Raw genomic sequence first — 25,806 nt, forward strand, 5'->3', positions numbered from 1 at the left:
GGTGATCAGTTCATTCGAATCAGGTGGGTGAGAGCAGGGAAACACGTAAAACATGCAGGCCAGTGGGCCCTCCGGACCTGGACTGAAGAATACTGGCGGAGTACAAGACAGAGCCTAGCACGTTAGCTGTACTCGACTTTAAGACTGCAATAAGGAATATACTGAAGTCAAACCTCCTACTTTAATTGTCAGACCACTTGACAAGTATAAAAAAAAAGATAGTAAAAAGCCTCCCCGTAGCTCTGCCAAACAGTTTCACTTAAATCACGACATTTCATGATTACTTTCAGCCTAATTATTTGGGATCAAAGCATGCACCTTGGAGTAGAATGCTGCAGTTTGCACCGGTAGTTAAAACTAAACCTGCTTTTTTTGTCTGCCAATCTGCGCCTAACTGTCTCTCCGACCACCACTGGGACATTCATACACCAGCAATACCTTCACTGCAGATGAGGAGGGTGGAGTGTCTTGACAAGGACACAACGACAGATGACTGGGGGGAGCAGGGTTCAAACCGCCAAGCCTGCTCTACCACCTGAGCCACTGCCACCGCAATTGTGCTTCATTCAATTTTAGTGAAACAACTGCAACAGAAACCTTTTTAGCCCTATGGGTTGGAGATAAATATATTATGATAGATACTGTACTTTGATCAACTATAGTATCCAAGCAACTAAATCTTGCTTGAAAGTCTGATAAATAGGGCAGAGAACTGAAGTTCCTCAATTGGCCACTAGGTGGATGACACTAAAATCAGAATACTTTATTAATGCCAGGGGGGAATTGTTTGATTAAAAAAAAAAAAAAAAACGTAGTCAGTCTCCATTTACTCACATGTTTAAAAGTAAATGCCTAACAGAGCATATATATGCATATACATACACACACACACACACACACACACACACACACACACACACACACACACACACACACACACACACACACACACACACACACACACACACACACACACACACACACACACACACAGTTTCTGTCATTTGTGTAATTGGTACACCAAGCCTAAAATTAGAGGGGAAAATTAGATCATTAGGTATTTGACTTAATTGGTATAACTTGACATCAAACATCCTGCATCCACATGTGATGTTGGTGTTGACACGATATGTTGTGCAACTCAGGCGCTCACCCCTGAAAAGGAAGTCTCTCTGCAGCAACTGCCCATGTGACCAAACAGCTGATTTTAAAATCAGAGGAAATCAAATTCAGTTAATTGTATGTAAAAGTTGTTGGATGAGCTACAAAAGAGCTACAAATAGTCACATTTGTGCTCAGTGGTTTGACGGGCAAAGTTAATGATCTTCCACCGTAGTTTTTACGGATTGCACGTGTAAATTCTTAATGATTTACAAAACTGTAGAGCCAATAGTGCAGCACGCAGGTGAGAGGACTGCACATTTACTCCGGGAAGCAAAGCTGCATCCAACCTGATCTCACAAAAATCTGTGAAATGCCCACGACCTCTCACCACTATTTTCTGTGGCACCAAGACGGAAATGGTATAATTCCGTGTGAGCACCACGGATATTGTATGGAGCTAGAACAGTCTCATAATTCACAAATGCACAGGACAAGTTTTACAAATGCACGGACCGATTTGCAAATACACACACCGTTTCACACGTGCACAGGACAAGTTTTACAAATGCACAGACCGATTTGCAAATACACACACAGTTTCACACGTGCACAGAACAATTCACACGTGCGTAGGACAAGATACACAAATGTATTTTTGATGCACACACAAATATAACCTGATTTACACATGTTTTTTTGTCTGTGAGCTGCGCTGGATTTGTGTGTGAGTTTTGAGACTCTCCTGACGTGACAAGATCCACACGTAGGTTTTTTTTAACACGGAAGGATCTGCAACCAATCAGATTAAAGGGGCGGATACACCTGCTGTTTGAGCTGCGTTAGCGCTGGTTTGTCGGGCTGATCAACCAGAGCCGTCAGGAGACTGCACTCCAAGTCCTGCCGATGCAGCAACTGATGATGAAAAACAGCGGAGATTTTTATATATTTGCTCCGTTTGGTTTCACGAAGTATTACTGTCCCGCTGATTCATCTCAGAACCAGACAGACAGCAGAGAGCTGCTGCGCTGCCTGACGGGGACGAGCTGCAGCGCCAGGTGGAGCAGCACGCGCATGTCAGGAGATTAATTTACCCAAATATCTGGAGTAACGTCGGTATCAGTCGACTGATAACCGAAGAACCTCTGTATCAGCTCAGATGTTTGATGATCGGTGGACTAAACCCCGACCAGCATCATCACGGCTGCATCTTCCCATGCATGACTCTATCTGCACCGGGAATGTGTTGATCTGCCACCGCTGTTTTGACACACGTTTGTCTCTGTGTGGTGGCGATGTCACATCATAAATGTGAGGATAACAGCTGCTTGTTTCTGACCTCCGTGTCTGGTCCCTGGTCAGCTGGTCTGACCGGGACCAGCGCCACCCACGGCCAGAGCCAGAACGAGACTGCAGCAATATTCACCCCCGTCAACAGGCTTGTTCTCCTGAAAGACACCTGTAGTTCAAATATATATATATCTCCGCTGTTTCTCATCAGCTGCTGCATCGGCAGGACTTGGAGTGCAGTCTCCTGACGGCTCTGGTTGATCAGCCCGACAAACCAGCGCTAACGCAGCTCAAACAGCAGGTGTATCCGCCCCTTTAATCTGATTGGTTGCAGATCCTTCCGTGTTAAAAAAAACCTACGTGTGGATCTTGTCACGTCAGGAGAGTCTCAAAACTCACACACAAATCCAGCGCAGCTCACAGACAAAAAAACATGTGTAAATCAGGTTATATTTGTGTGTGCATCAAAAATACATTTGTGTATCTTGTCCTACGCACGTGTGAATTGTTCTGTGCACGTGTGAAACTGTGTGTGTATTTGCAAATCGGTCTGTGCATTTGTAAAACTTGTCCTGTGCACGTGTGAAACGGTGTGTGTATTTGCAAATCGGTCTGTGCATTTGTAAAACTTGTCCTGTGCACGTGTGAAACGGTGTGTGTATTTGCAAATCGGTCCGTGCATTTGTAAAACTTGTCCTGTGCATTTGTGAATTATGAGACTGTTCTAGCTCCATAATATTGTACTATGCAAAGTCAATGGGCTCCGTTGTTGTGATAATCCGTATATTATATATATATATATATATATATATATATATATATGGATTATTACATTATTATTATTATGTATATATTATTCTTTATTATAGTTGCTAAGTTATGAGTTTTTGACGCGCAAGTTACTGTTTGTTACTGCCAGTTTGTAAAAGCATGTTTTTAACACTGTTTTAACAGCGTTTTAATGGTGTTTTGATGATTTTTAACAGTATTTTGACGGCAAGTATTTAACCGTGTTTTCTAGTATTTAACGTAAATTTTGAGTATTTAACCATGTTGTTTGCTGTCGCCATGACGAAGGAGGTGGCGTAAGTGATGTGAAATTATTATTTTTAGCAAAAACCACAAGCGTTTCCTACTTCTAACCAATCATAAGTGGTGCATTAACCTAACCAGACCTTAACCAGAGCGTCGTCCAGCCACAAAATATCATTTTTAATTGCTTTTGAACCAGGAAGTGGAGACAGGCAATATTTAAATTCATTGTTTTAACCATTTTCCCATTTCGTCAACCACAGGGAATTTCCTGGGCATCCCCTCTACGTCATAGAGTGACGAGCGGAGATCCTGATCACGTGACGAGTGCCCCGATCGCGGATGTGTGGTCATTGATTACTGTTGCTATGGACGTGGAAGTAAACCGTTAAATATATTGTGCTTTTGAACGGTAAATATTAAAATAAACCGTACACAGGTACATTTACAACTTATATTGAATCACTGTGAATACATCAGTCAGTTACATGACGTTAAATAAACAATCCTAAATAAACAAACATATTTACAATTCCTTAACATACATCATCTCTATAAAATGTAGTTATTATTTCAGATGCACTACATAATAGATATATTCAATTGATATATGATATTTTTAAAAGTTTTTATACGTTAGGGTTAACCAAACCAATGTGACTACAAATATGGCGCTGATTAGCACAAAGCTGTATAGCATGACTCTAGGGAAATGTATTTCTTAGCAAAACATTTTTTTTCACAGAAATGGAGGTTGTTAATACTAAAATAAGAGTGTACATAGTAGTCTAAGGGCATGATACACACATTTGTGTAAATATATTTTAAATATAAAATTGTTAAATGTGTGAAAATTAATTTTAACCATGTTTTACCCCTTAACCATGTAATACCCTATATAATATTAATAATATTCTATAATCCTAACCATGTGGGATCATTCTGGAGGTTTTGTGGGGGGGGGGGGGGGGGGTAAATCACTTCAAATACAGCAATATTACTGTATGTCATTCTGACCCAGGATGTATTTGTTAGGTAAAATAAGGTATATTCTTGCCCAAATCACAATGCATGACTGTAATTAGGAAGAACATCAATACATTTAAAAATTAAGAAGAAGATCTCAACTTCGAAGACCATGGACAGAAATTGAATACATTGTGACTGCTGCAACTGCTGTTGTGAAAATAGTCAACAGAAGCTGAAGGCAGTGACTGATAAATTCTGTGACTGGTCACATCCAGTGATGCCAGAGAATTGAAAACCAAAACTTCTGGGCTGAGGCTCATGCAGGATCAATCATTTGATTTCACCGTCCATGACAGCTCTGAGGGAAGTGATCTTTTTGCACCACGTCAAAAGAGTTTATATAAAGCAATACATTTACTACTTCTAATATGATTGATTGACAGTCGGCGAAGCCAATGGCTAGCTGTTATCACGTTGTCATGCTACCGCGCCGAGCAAAGCAAACAGCCGTTTGAATTAACCCAGTGTCAGCTAAAATTATTATTTTTGATCTCACACTCGCATCAACATATGAAACGACATATCCCGCTGTAAACATCTGCCAGCAGCTTTGCAGATATTTCCGCGGAGTTCGGCTGAAGGAGATGGGAGCAAAGCTAACTTTGATTGACATGCAGTTGTCGTGTATACGAAGAAAAGTGGGCTTCAAAACCGGTCTTCAGAAACCCAATGGGTCAAGTGACCGACTGTTTCGGCCAATGTTTTATACAGTCTATGGTGCAAATGTCAAAAAAATGGTCTCCATTACACTTTTACGCTAAACTGGACTATCAAGACGTCTGAAAAACCACCTCATGAAAGTATAAAAGGGTTTGTTGGGCTTTTGACAGGTTTCTCGAGCTTTAAGTGCGTCCGTTAGAGGTTTTCCTTTGCAATATTTAGGTTTTGTGCAATTCTCGAGGTCATGGAAACTCACTAACAGCCACATTGTGTAGTGTAACAATCAATTTTATCTGTAAAGTATCAAACTCAGAAAGCATGTTTACTTTTGCTCTACCTTGATTTTAATTTAACTTATGAAGTTCAGTTAATTTTACTAAACCACTACCCGCAAAAACTCAGATCATTTGGAGTTAGAGCAGTAAACTCACAATTTTTATTTTTGAATTTTGGTGGGATACAAGAATTATCAAAAATGTATTACATTGCGATTATTGGTAATCTAAAAAAAGTTTAGCATATATCCCCAAACACACAACTTCTTGTTTTTACATTTGAGTGTGCCTGATGGCCTCTCTTATCTTCCTGTTTTCTGTGTGCTGGATGGAGGTATTGTTGTGGACTGGATCCTCGCTCTTCCCAGGCAGCCCGTGCACACCAACATATATACTGTATCTCCCCTGCAGTTTATGAACACTGGTTGTCTCCCCCACCCAACAGGACATCTGTGACCATAAATTAACTCTGTAATTGAATGGCTTGCCGGCGCAATAAATAAAGAGAGAGAATTACCAGAAAAGAGATGAAACGTGACCATATGGTTTATGTTCAGTGGTTAAATTTAGACGGATTTTGACATACATGTTCAACTTCAATTGGGATTATATGTTCATATGACATCAGTGGCAATGGCATTGTTTACAGATTGAAATAAATACCAAAGTGGGAGCCCAATTCTCCTTTTTAGGGAGCCTAATACAAACAACCATGGTCATCAAGTATTTCTAAAACAAAAACTGTGCATGAATACATTTAATTGGATTTCATGTTTTAGTTTGTTCATAACCATGCCGTATGTGTGCGTCTGAAGATTTGAGTACATGAGTCATAGTGACGTCATGTATGTTTGATATGTGAATTTGACCGCAATGCCTACAAACAAAATATATATAACCAAACTACAGGCCATCATGCAAATGTCATTGCTATTCATACACACATAAACAATTCCCAGTTGTAAAATTCAATGCACTCAATGAGGACACAAATATTCTCACATTTCCCTCACATCCCCTTTCCTGGTGCTTTCCCCATCTCTGTTTCCCTCTCCTGTCTGAATAGATCAATCAGACTCACCGAGCCAAGCCAGAGATGGTGAGGGCAGCCAGCATTTAGTGGTTCTTCACTGCATGCTCCAGCAGGTTTGCAGAGTAACTAGGTGTGCTTGACTGTCTATATTAGGATGGTTGTTCAACTGTGTGGCATCGGAATTGGGTTCATCTTGTGCAGATTTTAACATCTGTTTTGTCCACTTGATTATCTTTTTCTATCTATAAGATACAAATTCAAGTGTACAAATGTCTTTGTGAACTTGGAACTGTTCTGAACTACTGGCTACGACTAACAATACAAAGAATCAACAGCAGTAACAATAAGAAAGTTTCTTCTGGAATGCATTAAACAGCAATATGGCAACTATTCCTCTCTGTGTCTAAAATCACCCTACACGTAAACACATACACGCTTGCACAAACATAAGTTTACTCCCGTGAAGCACTGCAAACACAAGTGCATTATGTTTTTGACAGGATGAAAGATAGACGCCAGCAAGCCTCTATGATCCTGAATATAGGATTGATGCAGGTAATGTACTGTATATGTAAAAGATGTATGGATGGAAGAGAAGGAAAAAGCTCAGATTTAAAAGCCTTTATTACTAAAAGACCGATCCACATGCAGCTGATCCTGTATGTATATAAGAAACTGAGCGGAGAAACAAGAAAATATGGGACAGCTGTGGGTCAGAGGCTACGGTCGATGCAAACAGCTGATGTTTGGAAGATGCTTGTCCTCCAAACATCAGCGATTCAATCAGAGCTCTGCCACACGTCGAAGTGCTGTTATACTGAATCTCCACATATCCCTCAGTATGCTCATCGGCGTGTAAAGTTCTGTTCAAGTCCAAGTAACGCTGTCCTCTGAGCGTGGGCCCAATTACTCATCCACACCTGATGACCTCCGATGCAAGTGACTTGTGGAAAACCTGATCCAAACAGACAACATGTCCGAACCCTTTCTTTACATATACGGAGCCATCAATCAAAAATTTATATGCGAATCAGTTTTTGTGTCAGTCTTTTGTCATTTCCTTTGGAGAGGCCACATAAAATAAGAGGTTTTCCTAAAACTGGTGGGAGCCTGCAGTTTTACACGAGAATTACTTTATCTATGCAATTTTCAATAACAATAAGTTATTGATGAGATCTTCCAGAGTGTTTAGGTTTACAAAAAATAGTCACCTTTAAATGTTGTGTTTGATGCCCGGTCCTTACGGTTTTACACTCATACCTGCAGAAGCAACACGGCTCTGACTTGGTCTTTACTCTCACTATCTCTGGCCCTTCCTCAGCCTCACTTCCACGTGCAAACACACTCACAGGCACGGGCTAAAATACACATGCAAGATAACAAGCGGGGACAGTGCTAGCGTGAGCGGCAAATGAGCAGTTACATTAAGTGACTAAACACATTCTTCTACCATCATCTCCACAGGAGTCCCCAGTCCAGACGTCGTTGCATGTGTCAGCCACTACACACACACACACACACACACACACACACACACACACACACACACACACACACACACACACACACACACACACACACACACACACACACACACACACACACACACACACACACACACACACACACACCAAACCCTTAAAATGAACTGTAGCATGATTCCTGACTTCGATCCAATTGATATAAGTGTTACCGGTATATCAAATAAGGCTAGCCAGACCTTTTACTACTCACTCCAAGAATTATTTCATTTCATTTAACAAGACACTAAGGAGTGCAGAAGATGGTACAAAAAATAATACAAATCATGCTTTAAAATATTCACTGTGCTAATCTGCTTAATATCTTAGTTTGTCCATGACTCACAGGGATAGGTAGCCAGGTCAGTTTAACTGATTATGATAGATGACATGATATACAAGTGTTTTTCAAGGTCTCGAAGAATGTTCATTTTGCATCAAAATCTTCCAAAAAGCACATATTATTGTATTTATTTTAAATTATAGATAATTATGTAGAAGGTTTAACCTCTCAAATGGTGGATCAAGTTTCTTCAGAAGTTGAGAAAAAAGATAAAAGATTACAGTGAAAACCTTTGATATCAGAAGGCGTTTTTTTCTTCTCTTTTTGTTGGTCTTTAATCTAAGCAATTAACAAAAAGCAAACTAACCACGTCACAAAGGTTTCATTAGCTTTAATATGGTTATCAATAACTCATAAAAACAACAATTGCTTAAAGGATTATAAGCCTGGCCAGAGTGGATATTAGAGGTAATGAGTTGTGATGGCTGCAATTTTCATTTTGTCTGCGTTAATATGTTTTAAGGACAGCAACTGTAACTAGGGCTTCCAAATATCCAATATAATCCCATCAAGTACTTTATTGCGTACACCTGGTATATTGCACCTAATAGAGTGCATACACTCACCTCACCTAATACCTGCCAGGTGTATCTAATAAAGTCATTGATGAGTGTAATATGTGATATTGTTCTGGAAATTGCAATGATCACTTGCAAACTAATTCTTCAGTGTTTTGTGTTAATATCTTTCTTCTTTGCAGCAAAAATTGACCCATTACTATGAATAATCCATGAAAAATGAGATGTATTATGTATATTTCACAAACATGATTTTATTTAAATAAAAAATAAGCTCATTCAGGACTTTGATCTCATTAATTTGAATAAATAAACAAGAAAACTACAGCACTCTTCATGTAAATTAGTGAATTTGCCAAATCCATCAGAGTGTGACTGAATGCAGGACAATGATACACTTCCATTTATTCATTTTTTTCCCACTTTTGAAATATCAGTATCAATAATGTTGATTTTGCAATGATGATGTTGATGATGCATTTTGCTATATTGTTCAGCCCTCATTTTCAAACATCTTTAAACTACTGAAGATGTACACCTGAAACCAACATGGATGTGTCTCTCAGTGACTTTTGTCAGTGAAGTATTTGATGACAGTGATCAGTCAGTATGTGTTGATTTCAGGTTACAAGGATGCCCCTACAGTATGTTTGTTGTTTGCATGTAACTAAATCAAAATGACTTCTCCTGGGTTGATATGGTTGATCTGACGTCAACCACAAACTCAATATGAGGACATGAAATATCGGCAAAACAAATTTTGCAGCGAAGTTAATCCGCAAAGGACAAAAAATGTCCAGTCTTTGGTTTTTATCAGGGGATCTAATTCATTAGCAAGTGTGACCCTTTTGAAACAAAAGACCAGAGTATCAGAGGTGATGACAGACACCTAATAGAAAAGTCCTAGTTTTCAGGATAAATTTACATGGAATCGTCATCAAAACCAACAACACAGAGATGTTCACGATATCAAGAGACCTACAATCAAAAGTAAGCCTAACAAATAAATACAAGAATTAATAACAAATGCTGTCATCAAAACATGAAGAAACATTCAGATCAATCAATCAAACCCCCTGGCAACTCCGTCTGTAAATAATGACCGTGGTAGGTTTCCAATAGCAATAAGATTTATTTTCTCCCTACATTATGCGTGCTGCCTGATTGTCACAGTAGACAATTCTGTGAAATTACATAACAAATAAATTACAAGTAAGCTGCCATTACTGAACACCACGTTCACTTGTGACGGTTGATGAAAGTGGACAGTTGTTCACAGGAACCATGTTCCCCTTCACCTATCTGCATATATCTGGTATGTCCACTGAGGGGAAAAATCTTGAAAAAGCATCAAACAAACATCATTTTGTAATGACTCCATATTAACTGTGAAATTACATAAGGTCAGGCAGCAGAGCCATGTGTTGTATATGTTATCAGCCCTCAAGCATGCACAAACATGTGCACACAAACACAAAATCTATTTATACCTGATCTTAATCAGCCATACAGTAACTATAGTTTTCTATTATTCATTCATTAAAAGAATTTAGAAAATTGCAAGCAGCTAAACCAAATTATTCATACAAACTACTCACTGTAAAATGCACATAAAAACAGAGCACACCTCGTTTTAAATTAACAATAGAAAACAGAGCATCTGTAAAACGTTTAAAGTGAAGAAATGCATCCTCACTTCAAGTCTGAATACGTCTGGGAACTGAGGGGATCAGTTTCCAGGGTTTTGGGAGAGAAATATCGTATAATTTTTGTAAAATTCAGGTTTTTTTGTCATATATTTTTGTTTCATAATGTTTTCAGCTGGTGAAAGGTCTGGACTGGACATTTTGTTTTACCTAAAAAAAAACATGCTTTTGCAATGGATGCAGTGTGCGGCTTTACATGGTCTTGCTGAAAGATGCAATGCTTTCCCTGAAAAGGCAATTTTCTGGATGAGAGGATGTATTACTTTAAACCCCAGCTATATCTTTCAGTAATTATGTTTCCTTTTCAGATGTGCAAGCTGCAGACTCACTAGCTAAACATGGGCCGTTGGAGATGCAGATTTTTAAACTGAGCGCTTAACATCTGATGGTCCCTCTCCAGATGTCTCACCCCGAGGACAAGCTACTGTATCAGTGTTTTAAAAAAATAATTAACAACTGATTTGGTGAAAAGACAAGCTTCGGCTCAGAGAGGACAACGGCATCGCTCAATCATGTTTGTGTATGGCATCTACAGTGCATGATAGAGCTTTAACAGGAAATTGTGGATGTTCTAAGAACTTTGTTCTTGGGAAGTGTTTCTGAGTTTATTAAATTATTTTTTTTATCACATAATCACACCTGTTTTAATGTATTTCTGCCTGATTGCCCAAGAGATCATGGGCATCCAGGACTGATCTTTGGCCTTGTGCCTTGTGAATAGAGATTTGTGGAGTAGATGGTGAAATATTCAAAATTGCCCCAATTTCATGGAGAGGAATGTTATTCTGAAATTGTTTCACTATTTGTAAACACGGATTTTCAGAGTCTGGTGAACCTCTGCCCATCTTTACCTCTGAGAGACTTTTTATTTTTTTGTCACTCTTTTTGTACCCAATAATTGTCATTGATATTAATAAGCCTATCTAGCTGCAAGGTGTTCTTCCCAGTGTTTTTCATTTTCGTACTTTTGTAACTTTTCCAGCCTTTTATTGCTCGTGTCCCAGATTCTTTGAGGCATGTTGCTGCCATCAAACTCGAAAATGAGCTAATATTCTCCCATGTAATGTTTATATCTCACTTTCAACATTTTATGTTATGTTTTCTATGGTCGATTGTGAACATAAACATGAGATTATAAGATTTGCGCTGTTTTAATTTACTTTGGGTTTTTTTTTTTGTTTTTTTCTTTTTTTTTGGGGGGGGGGTTATTCAAAAACACTGACATGCTCAGTTCCACATGATCAAATATCAAGCTTATTTAATCAGTAACATCAATATGTGTTGGTTTGAGCATGGACTTTTTAGTCTTTACGTGTCTCTCTATCTCAACTAAAAGGAAAAACTTTGCAATCTCAAGACATATGACAACGATATGAGTACTGATACTACCTGATGCCACACGCAATTTGCTGCATGTTGCATTACGAGGGATGAGATATGAATCAGATTCACCATGAAAAGGTCATTATTTTGCTCAGCCACCTTCAGCAGGAGCTGCCGGGAGTGTTAAGTCTCAGAAAGATAAGTCAGAAATGACCTTAAAGCAAAGGCAGGAGCCTGTATTTGTCTGTTCCTCAGACAAGGTGGGAGCAGAGGAGAAACAATCACGTGCAGGGTGTGCAGAGTGTGCAGCGTGCGCTGTGTGTGTGTGTGTGTGTGTGTGTGTGTGCGTGTGCAGTTCTTACTCTGGAATTAAAGCCGAACAAAGAAAGGGCAACAGAAAGGTGAGCTGAGTGACAGTGGATTGAAAATATGAGTGTGACTTTCTGACAGGGTTGGTTATCTCACTGCACACATGAATGTGTGTGTTTGTGTGCTGGCTACATCCTGTTACTCACTTGTGCCTCCTGGTGGTAACAAGACCCCAATCTTTTGCCCTCTGTTCTGCCTGAGGAGGAAATGGCTTTCTATTTATAATGAGCTGCTGCATTTAACCAAGCCTCACTAACAGGATGGGCAGACTGAGGCTATTAAAGCCTCTATGACTTTGCAGCAATGTAACGTTCAAGCAGCTCTGCAGCACACTGATTCAGTGTGGAAGTGGTTCGGTACATTACCTCATTATTCAATGATTATGATCAATGCCTATTGAACAAAGGATTTAGACATCCATATATGTAGACATCAGCTTAAAACAAGGTTTTTCGTGATTGTGTGATGGAAGTTGCACCACATTTAAATGTGTCGCTGCATGCTTCAGTCACTCTGCGATGTCATTTGATCCTTGCGTTACACATCAGGCCATTCAGCGCCCCAACTCAGGTTTCATATCAGCGTCCGGCCCGCCTGTGCAGCAGCACAGCAGACTAGTGTGAAATGACACTCTACTCTACAGCCTTACCTGCTGGCTGCTTTTGCAAAAGCAGCTCAGCATTTTTCTCTGTGAAGCTCCTCCTGTGACTACAGCAGGATGTCTGTGTAACAAATAAGGGCAAGCTGGCACACCTGCCCTATAAAAAAACTATAAAGACACCCAAAACTCTATAGTCCAGCCTTTGCTGAAAAGGGAAAGATTTTATTATACACCCTCTGGTATTCAATTTAGAGGTAAAACAGCATGTCCTGCACAAGCAATGTACTGTAGGTACGGAAAGATAATAATCACAACTGAACAAAAAATATCAGATAAAGAAGACATTTTCCATTTGAAAAAGAAAAGCATTTATAGATAATTCCATGTCTTTACTCATCAGCTCATCCATACACCTTTACGTAATGATCTTGTTTATAAGCATATTGGTCTCATCATGATCGAGTTGACTCCTGGACTCCATCAGTTTATTCTTAATGGAAGCATCCATAAATCCAGTCTGACAGTTATGTTTGAAGTAGAGCTCTACCTCCTCCAATAGATGAGAGTCACAACTATTACAAAGCGGCATTGTAACGGTCTCTCATGACAGATGAAACGAGGTTACATGCTTGCAGATCGTTGCACAATAGGGTCTGAGGTGACATGTGGAAGGCTAGGTTCTTTAAATAACAAGCTTTGGTAATCAATTTAAACAATACTGGAGTGAAAATTAAAACGATCATGGACCTTTCCTCAGATATGAACGCATGACAGAACAGGCTTGGAGTGTATGTTTTGAATACACTATTAACATAGCAGCATAGTGCTAACCGTGCAATACAAAACCTTACGGGAATGCAATAAGCAAGTGCCTGTCCACAGCAGCCACACAGTCCATTAATAACGCTGCAGAGCTGCAATTCAGCTGAAAGTAGTTTCTCTTGTGTATGGGTAAGAGAGTCGTGCCAGCCTTTTAAAGACCAACCTCATCTTACAGATCTTGGGATCTTCATGGGAATTTTTTCGATGGCCCTCTTTGTCCAAGTAGCTGTAGCTGTTAACATCATCTTCTTTCTCACCTACTGCACACTTAACCTGACCACATACTGTATTTAATACTGTATCAGACGCTGTCCAGGTGGCCCGTTTTCTCTGATCCACCAGTGTAAATCGACACCCAGATGTCACCCTGCAGGAGGTCACACTGGGAAGCACTAAACCTTACTTTGCTAAAGGACACCAGACACACTTTTACCCAGCGCTGTGGCTCATCTTACACAGCATGGTCAGACAGTGGGATGCTAATGTCAGTCATTTTCAGTAGGCTAGTAAGTTACTCCAAGATTTGATTGCTCTTTAAGAACGCTATCACAAACATTAAAAGGTTTGTAGACACACCGCAGACATACCTCATTAATCATTGAAATCCGCAGCTTAATTTTGCTCTTGTAAGCGGCACAGCCTGTGTGTGTCTGTCTGTCTCACTTATTCTCAGCGTTGGAACAATGCTTACAAAACTACATCACCCATAATTCATCATACAGACATAAACGCAGAAGGTGCACAGAGTGGTGCAATGACGGGAAACTTCTAAAAATAGAAAGCTGAATAAAATCTCTGCACAGGGAACTGTGACATGATAAAACACTAGTTCTAGGTGTTTGCGGGTACAGTGTATACTCCTAAATCTGTATTATAAATATATAATGAAGACACAGCCTGCGTGCAAAGTCTTGCTGCAACTGCAAACCTCAGACTATACCTTCAGCTCAGGTATCGAAGTTAATGAACTTTATCATCTGATAGAGAATTGGGGGTTAAATAAATTGTTATTACATTTCTTAGAAAAATAAAATAGTGTAACTGTTTTGAGGATAATAAGTATTATATCAAGACATATTGATGAAGGTTTAAAAAGAAAAAGAACATATTGAAACTATGCAGCTAATCTATATTATAACAGTGAAATAATAGGTTCAAACTCATATTTAGATGACTCACCAGGTCGTGGTTTGTGGAGTTGGAATCATCTTCAGGAAAAGGGATATACACAGCTAAGGCCATACAGTTGGCAAAAATAGCAATCAATATAAAGATATCAAATGGCCTGAGAAATTGAATTAAGGAAATCACAGATGACAATGAAAGTATACAGAAACAATACATTATAAATAAAATGCATGCAATTAGCATGAGCTGTGACATTGCAGCTTTTGCAATGTCAAAAAGTAACAATAATGGATCATTAATATAGTACTTTTTCAATAACTTCACTTTACGCATACGTTTAAATGTTTTGCTTTGCTTTTTGGTCATTTGGAAACTTTTGTTTTCAAGTTTTTGTTGTCATCAAAATCCTCATGTAACACCTTTTTGAAAGGCCTGTAGATATTTTGGCATCAAATGAAGGATAATCAGTGGCCTTTCTCTCAGCTCTTTTGGCCAACTAGAGCACACTGGGGCTTCCAGGAGGTTTTTTTTTTTTTTTTAACAGATCATGTTAGACAGATAACGACGTGTGTGGGAGAAATGCAAAACATGAAAACAGTGTTTTGCAAACACTGAAGAATGTCTGCGTACAAACATTTTAATTAATAATGTATGAAGAAACTCAACATGGGCTCCTTAACTTGTATGTACTGGCAATAGGCTCAATAAACTATATATGTGAGGTTGTGGTAAATAAGCGTTGGACTGAGGTGCAGATTTAAGACAAGATATTCTTTCATGAAGTCAAACATGTACCTCAAACTCAACTTACAGTGAATTACTGGTGCTGCTAGTGATGCTGGACCTAACTGCAGCATTTGACACTGTTGACCACTCAGTTCTCCTGAAAAGTCTGGATCAGCAGGTTGGCCTGCAGGGTCTTGTGCTGCAGTGCTTCAAATCCTAACCAACAAACAGGAGTTTCTACATTATGATTAATGGCCTCTCCTTATCCTCAGTCCCTTTGCTGGTGTGCCACAGGGATCCCTTTTGGGCCCTGTCCTATTTTCAGTACACCCTGCCATTGCCGTCAGTAATTTCCCACCATAATGTTTCTTTTCATCTGTATGTAGATGATCTGAAAATCTATTTGCCAATCAGGCTTAGTTCATCAAATGCCCAAGAACCCATCCACAGATGCCTATGGATGACATTAAACTCCGGCGGTCCCAAAACTCCCTCTGCTTAAATGAGAGTAAAACTGAGTGCATCGTATTTGCTATTTCCAAGCCCTCCAGCAACTTAGAATCTTCATTTGTCCCAGGTCTTCATGCCCTTGCCCCTCACCTTAACAAGGTACTCAGAAATCTGGGTCTGGTTCTTGATGACTCTTTAAAATTTGAGAAACAGATCGACTCTGTTGTCAGGGCGAGGTTCTGGCAACTTCAACTCCTCACAAAAGTCAAACTGTTCTTGAGCCGTGGTGACCTTAAGAAAGCCGTTCATGCTTTCCTAATTTCCCCGCTTGATTATTGTAATGCCCTTTATTTTGGTATCAACCAAACTTTACTGTGTCATTTGCGGCTTGTTCAGAATACTGCTGCTAAGAAGCATGACCACATCATTCCTGTTCTGTATTCTTTAGACTGGCTCCTAATTAAATTTTAAGCTTTTCTTGTTTGTATTAAGTGTTATAAAAGTCCTTACTTCCTTACATCTATGCAGTGTTTTAAATTTCCATCAAATCAGCAGAACTTTGTATTCAGCAGACCAACACTTGTTAGCGGTTCACGGACAAGGGTGAAAAAGTGGGGTGATCCCTCTTTTGCAGTAGCTGGTCCCAAGCTCTGGAACACGCTGCCCCCAGAGTTACGGACCCTCGCTGACCTGCTTCAATTCAAACTCTACAAACTCTTCAGATTGGCATTTAGCACACAATTTTTAATTGGATGTTTTACTGGAATACTTATATTTTTTTCTAAGTATTTATGTGTCATGTGATAATTTTTTTAGCACTGTGAAGCACTTTGGTCAACCCTGGTTGTTTTAAAAGTGCTATACCAATAAATATTGATTGATTGATTGATTGAATGATTGATTGACTTTCAGTGCATTAGAGTCGCCACTAACGCGGTGGCATCTCATGTTCATCAAAAAATCCTCTTTGAATATTACCTTTCATGCAGAAAATGCAATTTAACAGAATGTAATACTCCCAATGTAATCAAGAGGCAACTGTAAAACAAAGCTGCTTGTAGTCCACAGACAACAATTAGGTTCAGCTAAAGCAGCTCCAGCTGGCTTTCTTAAAGTGCACTGGCCGTAAATTTATCATATAAACATATAAACATATTTCTGCTATTCATGTAAGGCAATCTCCTCACAGCACTTGATGGATTTTATAATGGCAGCATCTGCTGAGGCAACAAACATAGTGCAGCTGCACTGGGCCAGTGCTGAGGTGTTTCATCTACAGTTCGTATCTCACCGGTATTTTCGGATTGAAAAAGTGACTTTGTTTTAGGGGTGTAACGATACACTAATCTCACGATACGGTACGATACACGATATTGAGGTCACGATAACGATACGATACGATATTATAGCAGTATTTACAATACAACCTTGCATGAGGAACATATGACTAGAAAAAATAGTCTTTTATTTGAAAGACACAAAATACTAAACAATGCTGTGCGTTTGCCCTATTGTTACAGTTTGTAATGCTTTATAACTGTTTAAGTTTTAAAGAGAAAGCCAGGCCAACCATTTTCCACAAACTGAACTAAAAGTAAATGTCAGGTTTGCATTATGCATCTTCAGTTTCATACAAGTAAAAATACTTTGCCACAAACTGAATAGTTTTTCTCATGTATGATTTGACTTTTTTCTTTTCCAGAAATTTAACAACTACAATTAAATAAATAAATAAAGTAAATAAATACCTAAAATTTTACATCATAAAAAAGATTGATTCATGCTCACCTTATAAGTGTAAGAGGAGATTTATTTTTGTTAATAAGGTTATTTTGGTAATTCAGGGTTCATTATTTTATAAATATATTCTTTATATTCTGTCTACACAATAGATTAATATTAATAATCCAATATCGCGATACACTTTGTCACCTCCACGACACGTATTGTGACGTTTTTGTATCGCGAAATTTCATGGCACGATATATTGTTACACCCCTACTTTGTTTTGTCTTTATGGGAGACATTTGTTTCTCTTTTCTTTCTGGAACACATTTCTCACAACAATTTCAAAAAACTGCAAAATAGGGCTAAATAACAACAACAAACTGATTATCAGCCCATGAAAGAATCAAAATTTAGTTTTTTTTCCATTCAACTGTGACTCAGCCTGCATGTATGACATCCAAAACTCTAACATAACACACCGCTGTACCACCACAAAACCACAGTAAAGGATACTTCCACTCCACCAGGCTGATGCAGGCCCTGCGTATGGGGTTGTTGAGGTTGAGGCAGAACAGAGCCCTTGGTGGCCTGCTGTTGGCGTTACTACCCTGCTTCTTGCTTTTTGCATACTGCTGCCTCTTCTTCTGTGCTAATGCACCTACTGGGATGGTAGTTGTTGCTGGGGCAGGTGGAGCAGGAGCAGCCGGTGGCGCTTTGGGGGCCGGGGCTGGAGCCGGGGCTGGAGCCGGGGCAGGGGTTGAGCTGGGTGGGGCTTCTTGGACTGCGGGGGCTGGGTCTGGGGCAGGCCCGGTGGTGCTCATGGTGCGGGCGTGGCTCTTTGAGGAGCATCCAGCAGCATGGATCTGCTAGAATAGATTGGGAAGCTGGAGGAGGGCAGAGTAGTCTGACCAATGAGCTGGCACGTCACCAGGGTGAGCGACTCTGATTCAGCTGGCATAATTTGCCTCTGAAAGAAACAAGTGCAAAGAGATGGGATCAGTCCATTTCACCTTTTTATCTCATAATTAGGCAAACATTAACAGCCACAACTGTGTGATATCCCATCTTGTTTTCTCAAGTCTGTCTCTGTGTGTTGTTTACGTGTGGGATCATACAATTTTTTAATGTGTTTATGTCATTTACACCATGACTATGGATATCTCTCGTCTGCTTATGAATTATCTCAACATTGTACTGTCACAATAACACAAAAAGTAACCACAAAACATTCCAGGTGTGTTCCTGAGGACAATATTAAAACGTATCTTGCACACGGGTACGATTCAGCACAGTCTAAATAGGTGCTGGATGTTGGTTGGCTTTACAATGCTGTTACTGTTTATATGCAGACGGAATTGTGATTCTGAGGATAACAGACCACAGTATTTTCTGACATTATCAACAGAACAATAATATCTCAAACTCAAATATCTCAGATTGTTTTTTTAACTGCACTTATCTGTTGAAAGATCACAAGTAATTCATGTTTGGTATAAGACACAGATGGACACAACAAGCACTGGAAGTGCCCCCTTGTCCATCAGCATTTGGACCGCAGAAAGGATAAGAGCACTAGAATTCAGAAAAGTCACATTTTCTTAATGATTCTTGAGGCAAGATAAACAGTCTTCTGTGTATACGGTCCTTACACTTGACTACAACAAAGAAAATGCTCAACATTCAGACAGGATTAAAAAATGTTCTGACAAGTAAGCTGAGCAGTTTTGGTGTTGAATACTTTAAAAAAAAGAAAGAGATTAACTCAAAAGAATACATTTTTAACAACATTTGTCATGAATATTAATTCAATGGTAGTGTATGACATACACAATATATCGATAGTGCTGTTGAGACATTTTTCAATCTACTCTTGCTATAGAATTAGATTAACATTGAGGTGAACAGAAGTAAAGGCCCTATAAGTGTCTTCCAACTTGATTTCTAGGCAGAATACTTTCACAAAAAAAGCTGAGCATCCATAAACTGGCAACAAGAGGTAATTACTGTACATAGCCTACTGTTGTCCAAGCTCTCAAAACAGAGCAAGACTTCTGCTGACCGTGGATTCTTCAAAATTCTGGATGACAGAGATGGATGGTTAACTGTGACTATAGTTTTAGGTTAATTGAATTGTCAGACATGTGGACTTTTGACTGATTAAAAAAAAAAAATCCCAAATTGTCACTCAGTTGATAACTGCAATTTAACAGAATGCATCTTTATAAGGTAAAAATAATAATGGCTTCTAGAAGCCAAACGTTGTATAGCTTGCTCGTGGAAATCAGATACACCCTGTGCCACATCCCAGTGGTTGAAGGGAATTACTTTTTGCTTAGCTTTGGAGAGATAAGCTACACAATAAAGAACAGACTTGACAAGTTTTTGGAAATTTGGACCACTATAACTTCCTTCAGAATAACAATATAGAAGTTGACGGATGGAAGGGTGATAAGATGGATTGAGGCTGAGTTTTTTTTTTCCCTTTCTCTTTTTTTTTTCTCCCTTGATTTAATCTAATTTGATTTAATAAAGTAATGATTAATTTATTTTATTTAATAATTTTATTGATTTCATTCTGCTTTCTTCCTTTAAACAATGTAATTAGTCAATGTAATCCTACGGACTGTATACTGTGTCACGAACAACTGGATTCTACACTTATCACTATTCATTACAGATGGGTTTTTTTTTTCTTACTATGTGCCTTGTTGTCTTGTTCTGTATTGTCTGTTATATGAACAAAATTCTTAATAAATAAATGTTTAAAAAAAAATAATAATAATAATAATGGCAGGTTGGTCTGGCTGTAAGTGTCATTGGTATATAATCCAGAATTGGGCACATGGAAAAGCTGAAGCCGGTGCTGCAGCTCACTCCAGCACACACACAAATAAAGCGTGTAAAATTGGGATCATGCCACTCTCAGTTGTGTAAGTCCTTGAACTGCGAGCAGGCCCCCACAGAGGAAGAATCAGAAAAGGTCACATTGCAGTGAAGAACTAATCTTCTTATTGACTATGTGATACGACTGTTACTGCAATGCATGACTCCACATCTTGGTGAAAGCAGGGAAAGCACTCTGCCAGCAGCATCACATCTCCTTTGTGCTCCGTTTTCCCTTAATGCGGCCAAGGGTGCTGCAAGCTCGGCGGTGAACGACGCGTTTTAAAAACGTCTTTTCTGAAATGTTCATTTCTCCGCTGCATCGATGTCGTCGATGATGAAAATGAACAGTGACATTTCCATGAGCGAATCGTGACAAAATCCCTCATTGAGCGTCCTCGTGTTTCTCCTTGGACACCACGGAGGTAAGTCATGGTCAAACCACCCCCACCCTCCCCATAATAATAATAATAATAATAAAAATAAAATGTAAAAGAGAGAACGATGGGAAATGACAGTCTGAATCCAGGCGCTCATATTGAAAACTGAACAACGCAGCCGCCAGATCGGTACTCAGTAGAAACAGCTGGCAACGTTATTACAACAAATATCAATCAGGGTGCTCTTTCACTAATGCTGCGTTCCATTTACCTCGGAACTCGGAACTCGGAACTGGGAATGACGTCACAGCCGAGTTATCAGCGTTCCAGTTACAAAGTCGGAAAACAAGTTTGTAGTTCGCATATACCACATGAAAAATGTGAAGTACACTATAGCAGCATATATATGCTGAAGTATACGACTGATTTAGTGTGACCAAAACTAGAAAGAAGTGCTACGAATTTTTACGGAGCTCTCTTCTACTGTTTACAACCGGGGCAGCCATCTTGGAATGTGAACTCGGGGGTGGTGAAGTCTCTCCCACTTTCCCAGTGGGAAATCCCACTTCGAGGGGCGTTCCAGTTGAGAATTCCGACTGGGAACTGGGAAATCCCCACTTCCGAGGACAAATGGAACGCGGCATAATTGTGGACGGTCCACATGACCGCAGCCAGCGCCAGTTTGGGCTCTCTTCAAATATGTTTTTGTGTATAGTGTACCCCCCCCCCATCCCAGATCCTCTTAAGGTACTAAACGCGACGACGTGGAGGGGAAAGTGTGCATTAATGACTGCTGTCCTCCGACCATAACGAGCATCAGCACCATCCTCCCCGCCTGGCTGCAGGCTCTGCGTCGATGTAACGCAGAACCATAATTCAGGCTTAAGAGGCAGAAGCCGCAGCGCGTCCTACCTTTCCTGAAGACTTCCCAGTCCAGCCGCGGTCCTCTCCGCTCGGTAACGCGGCTCCAGAGCTTCCGAGGGCGACAAAGACAACGGTCCAGGGCTCGACCGAAGATTCATCAGCTCCCGGAGCGGCAGGAGGGGAGAGACGCGAGCAGTGTGTGCGTTAATGAAGCTCTTCCATGGTGACCGTGAGAGCTGGAGACAGAAGAGTGCGCACCAGACAACAGAGCATCCTCGTCCGCTGCCAGTGAAGAGTGAAGAGATCTCCTCCTCCTCCTCCTCCTCCTCCTCCTCCTCCTCCTCCTCCTCCTACTCCTCCTGGCCCCGACTCTGCTGCCCCTGAACAGGTTAAATAGCTGATTTGACAAGTGTTACCTGCTTCTTGTTCATTATTAAAAAATGGACCCCTTTTCAAGTGTAAAATCATACAGAATTGCTCCCTCGGCGGTTATTCAATCCATCTGAGATCACATTTTGCATAACAGCTTAAACCTGTGAGTGACACAGAAAAAAGAGGGAACTTTAGTTCACCTCATGTGTCGTCTAAAATAGCAAAAACTATATGAATATATACACATGCATAACATGCATGCAATATTCAACTGATGCATTTGTTGCTCACTGTTATCACCACCTGTTAACCCTGAACACTGCAGTTTTACTCTGTGCTCAGACTTAATTTCATTCTGGGTTACGTCAGCATCAGCATTATGGTTAATGTCAAGACTAATTAGATGTAACTACTTAAAAATAAAAAATCATATTACATTATTGTCTGTCCATTACTAGTAACTAATAATAAATTCATTAATATTGTGGCAGACACAACAGACAAATTGACCATCAACCGAATAATAATAATAATAATAATAATAATAATAATAATAATAATAATAATAATAATAATAATAATTATTATTATTATTATTATTATTATTATTATTATTATTATTATTTATTTTTTTATTTTTTTTCTCATAAGTTTCTCTTTTCATGGACATTTTTGATGCAAATCAATGACTTAACCACAAAACTGTTGAGGAAAATCCTCTAATTTGAGATGCTGCCATCCAGTGGGGTGGATGCCATCATCTTGCCGATAACAAAATCAAGCTGTGTTGTGAAACATTGTAAGTACCTAGGTATCTTTGCAGGTTATCACAGGGCAGATACAATGATGAGTTGCAGATCTGAATCACCGCCTATGACTGCAGTATAACCACTGATGGTAAATTGAAATCGAGCTGGACAACAACACCAAACCTCCTGTTAAAAAAAACCCATTGAATACAAAACAGCATCTAATCAGCTTGTACCTATGAATCATAGCTATCTGATGGTAAAGAACTAGTTTTTCCTGCCTTAAATGAAAACTGAGAAACACCACAACATTTGTGTTGTTGCACAAAATAATAGCAAATTTTGCTGTGCTCATGATTGTTCTAATACCTATGATCATCACAGGATTAATCATAAACCTGCAATGGTTTCCCAAACATGAAACTCTTGGGTACAGTTAGCCTGGACTGAAATTGGTTATTAGCTTTGTCAGTTCATGAGTGTGGTAGATATTAAATACATTTTTCTTGAAACCATAAATAAACAACAGCTTCATAATTTGAAAGTCGCACCTCATAACATAGATATTAGGGAGTTGGCCCACTTTGCTGGGTTGTAGAAGAAGGGCTAAACTCCCACAAGAACCACAGTTGAAAACAGCAAAGATGGCTGCTGAATTGTTAATAAGCCCTTGGATCAACAAGATTTTAATGCAAAACCGACACGTCAGTCACTTGCATTCCTACTTGGCCTACTCCACAATATATCGCATGTCCTCTGTTGATGGTGGCCTAGTCTTTCCAAGTCACATGTTTTTTTTATCTGACCGGTGTTTATACCTGTTGGATCGGTACTGTGGTACACCTGGAATGCAAAGTAAAATCCAGAGGAACCTGTTAATCACGGGGATGAAAGATATATCAGAATCAGACTCAGAATCAGAAAGAAGTTTATTGCCAAGTAGTTTAACGCACACAAGGAACTGTTGTGTGTGCACCGGGCCAGACGCCGTCAGGGGCCCATGAAGGAGAGAGAAGAAAGAAAAATCGTCTTTGTGAATGGAATAGTCCAATCACCTGAAAAGGCCACCTGTCAGTCATGTTAAGTACACGATGACACAATGACGTGTCGTGAGTTTTCAGCAAGAAAAAAAAAGTAAACAAAAGAAAATAGACGACAAAAACAGCGTAGCATCACGTTTAGCTAGCTAGCCCAAACAAAAAAGCGGTAAACAAAAGAGAAAAAAAAAGGATGATGTAAAGACAAAAATGACAAAATTAGATACGTTTTTTACTGCAAGCGAGACAAAAAAACAAGCATCCCGCCTTAACCTGCTTTGCAGGGTGAGTGTGGCCAGTCACGTTAGCCTACATGGTCGACATCAGCAGTTATCTATAGTCCCTGGACCCTGTGCATGTGTGTGTACATGTGTGTGTGCTAGTGTGTGTGTGCATGCTTTGTTTCAGGCAGGGGTGGGGGGCACAAAACAAATACCTGCACCAGGGCCTATCACCTTGATGTTACGCCCCTGATAGGGTGTCTGTTCACAATGGCCAGATCCATGTTTTTAGGAAGAAAGGCAATGCATTTAGCGTCAAGAGTAGTGGTGGTGCTAGCATCATGTAGCCTTAGCCGGCAGTTCAACAGGTTAACGCAAATACAATGAAACAGTTAAGAAAGAAAATTATCTCCGAATGAGGACATGGATATTAAATGCATTCAAATAATTTATGGAAAGGATAGAATAAACGTATATTATGTTTTTGAGAAGAATAAACCAGCTGACATCGGGCGAGAGATGATTTACACAATGGACACAGGGCCACAAATGTTGTTTTTTTTAGAGTCAATTTAAAATAACTTGTCAGCCTAATATGCACACTCAGGCTGAAATACCTAATGAAGTGAGGAGTATTCTTAATAAACTGATAAACTCAGCTGGTTATCAAATATACAAGTGTACCTAATAAAGTGGCCAATGAATGTATAATACACTATAAGTCACAAAAATGTGGAATAAATAATTTCAGTTAACATGTGTCACATATGAAGCAAATTTAACAAAAACAATGAATAAAAGAAGAAAGTAAAACTGTGTTCTCAAATATTTGCAGTGCAACGCGTACATAAATACTCAGCCAGATACTTCTGCCAGAATAGATCAGTGTTAGCCTTTAAAAAGGAATAATTTATTCTTGTGTTCTCTGAAATGGCTAGATACTTCTCTGTCTACACAAACAACAGTGCATATGAAGAAGGAGCCTGTGTGTCATCCGTCTAAGAAATCCCTTTCCCTGGCATTTTTTTTGTAGTTTTATTTGTGACAGTCCTGACAGAGTCGGTGAAAACGTGTCCTTTCCGCCGGCAGTAAGTCACATGTGTTCACAATGAGGGCGTAAAACAACACCAGCTCACCTGATCTAGTGGTAATACACCCCCCTCTCCGGTTACAACTGCTCCTTTCAAGCACAGATATTTATACTGAACTCTTTTATCATATCTTTCTATGTAATTTAAGAGACACCCTATCACATATTTTACACATTGTCTTTTTTTTCCCTCTCGAAAACCTCTCTGAAGCATCTGCACAGGCAGATTCCCGCAAATTTAAATATTTATTCTCCAGTTAGATCTGTACAAGTGTAATAGAGAACAGTCCAAGTCCAGCGCTGAACAATTCAAGTGGCAGGTCTGAAAATGTTCATTTTTCAATTGCTTTGGATCACAAAGCACCTGCATATTTGCAGTGGACACAGCTAATCTCTGTCCTTATTTTTTTTTAAACAGAAGAAAAAATAAAGTGAGATCAAATAATACCCATGAACCACCAAAACCCCAAAACTCTTTTATCTAGTCTGTCGCACTGCTCTCACTGTAATGAAAACAAAAGTTGTTAAGTCACAGTTTTAAGTGACGGTAGATTGA

General features: G+C 39.4%; 1 protein-coding gene across 9 annotated transcripts in view; it reads right to left on the minus strand.

Moving 5' to 3' along the window:
• The window catches only part of cacna1da (calcium channel, voltage-dependent, L type, alpha 1D subunit, a), an 81,749-nt gene extending 59,691 nt beyond the window's left edge, over positions 1–22,058 (minus strand). For all 9 annotated transcript variants that reach the window (XM_061727156.1, XM_061727155.1, XM_061727163.1 and 6 more), the window contains exons 1-3: positions 21,830–22,058; positions 18,168–18,621; positions 14,802–14,907 (exon numbers count right to left, since the gene is read on the minus strand). In XM_061727156.1, the coding sequence (XP_061583140.1) occupies positions 14,802–14,907; positions 18,168–18,475 (414 nt within the window). In that variant the 5' untranslated portion in view covers positions 18,476–18,621; positions 21,830–22,058. The remainder of the gene's footprint in view (positions 1–14,801; positions 14,908–18,167; positions 18,622–21,829) is intronic.
• Between the last annotated feature and the right edge of the window lie 3,748 nt (positions 22,059–25,806).

This window comes from Cololabis saira, chromosome 8 (genome assembly GCF_033807715.1).
Source record: "Cololabis saira isolate AMF1-May2022 chromosome 8, fColSai1.1, whole genome shotgun sequence".
Classification (NCBI taxonomy): Eukaryota; Metazoa; Chordata; class Actinopteri; order Beloniformes; family Belonidae; genus Cololabis; species Cololabis saira.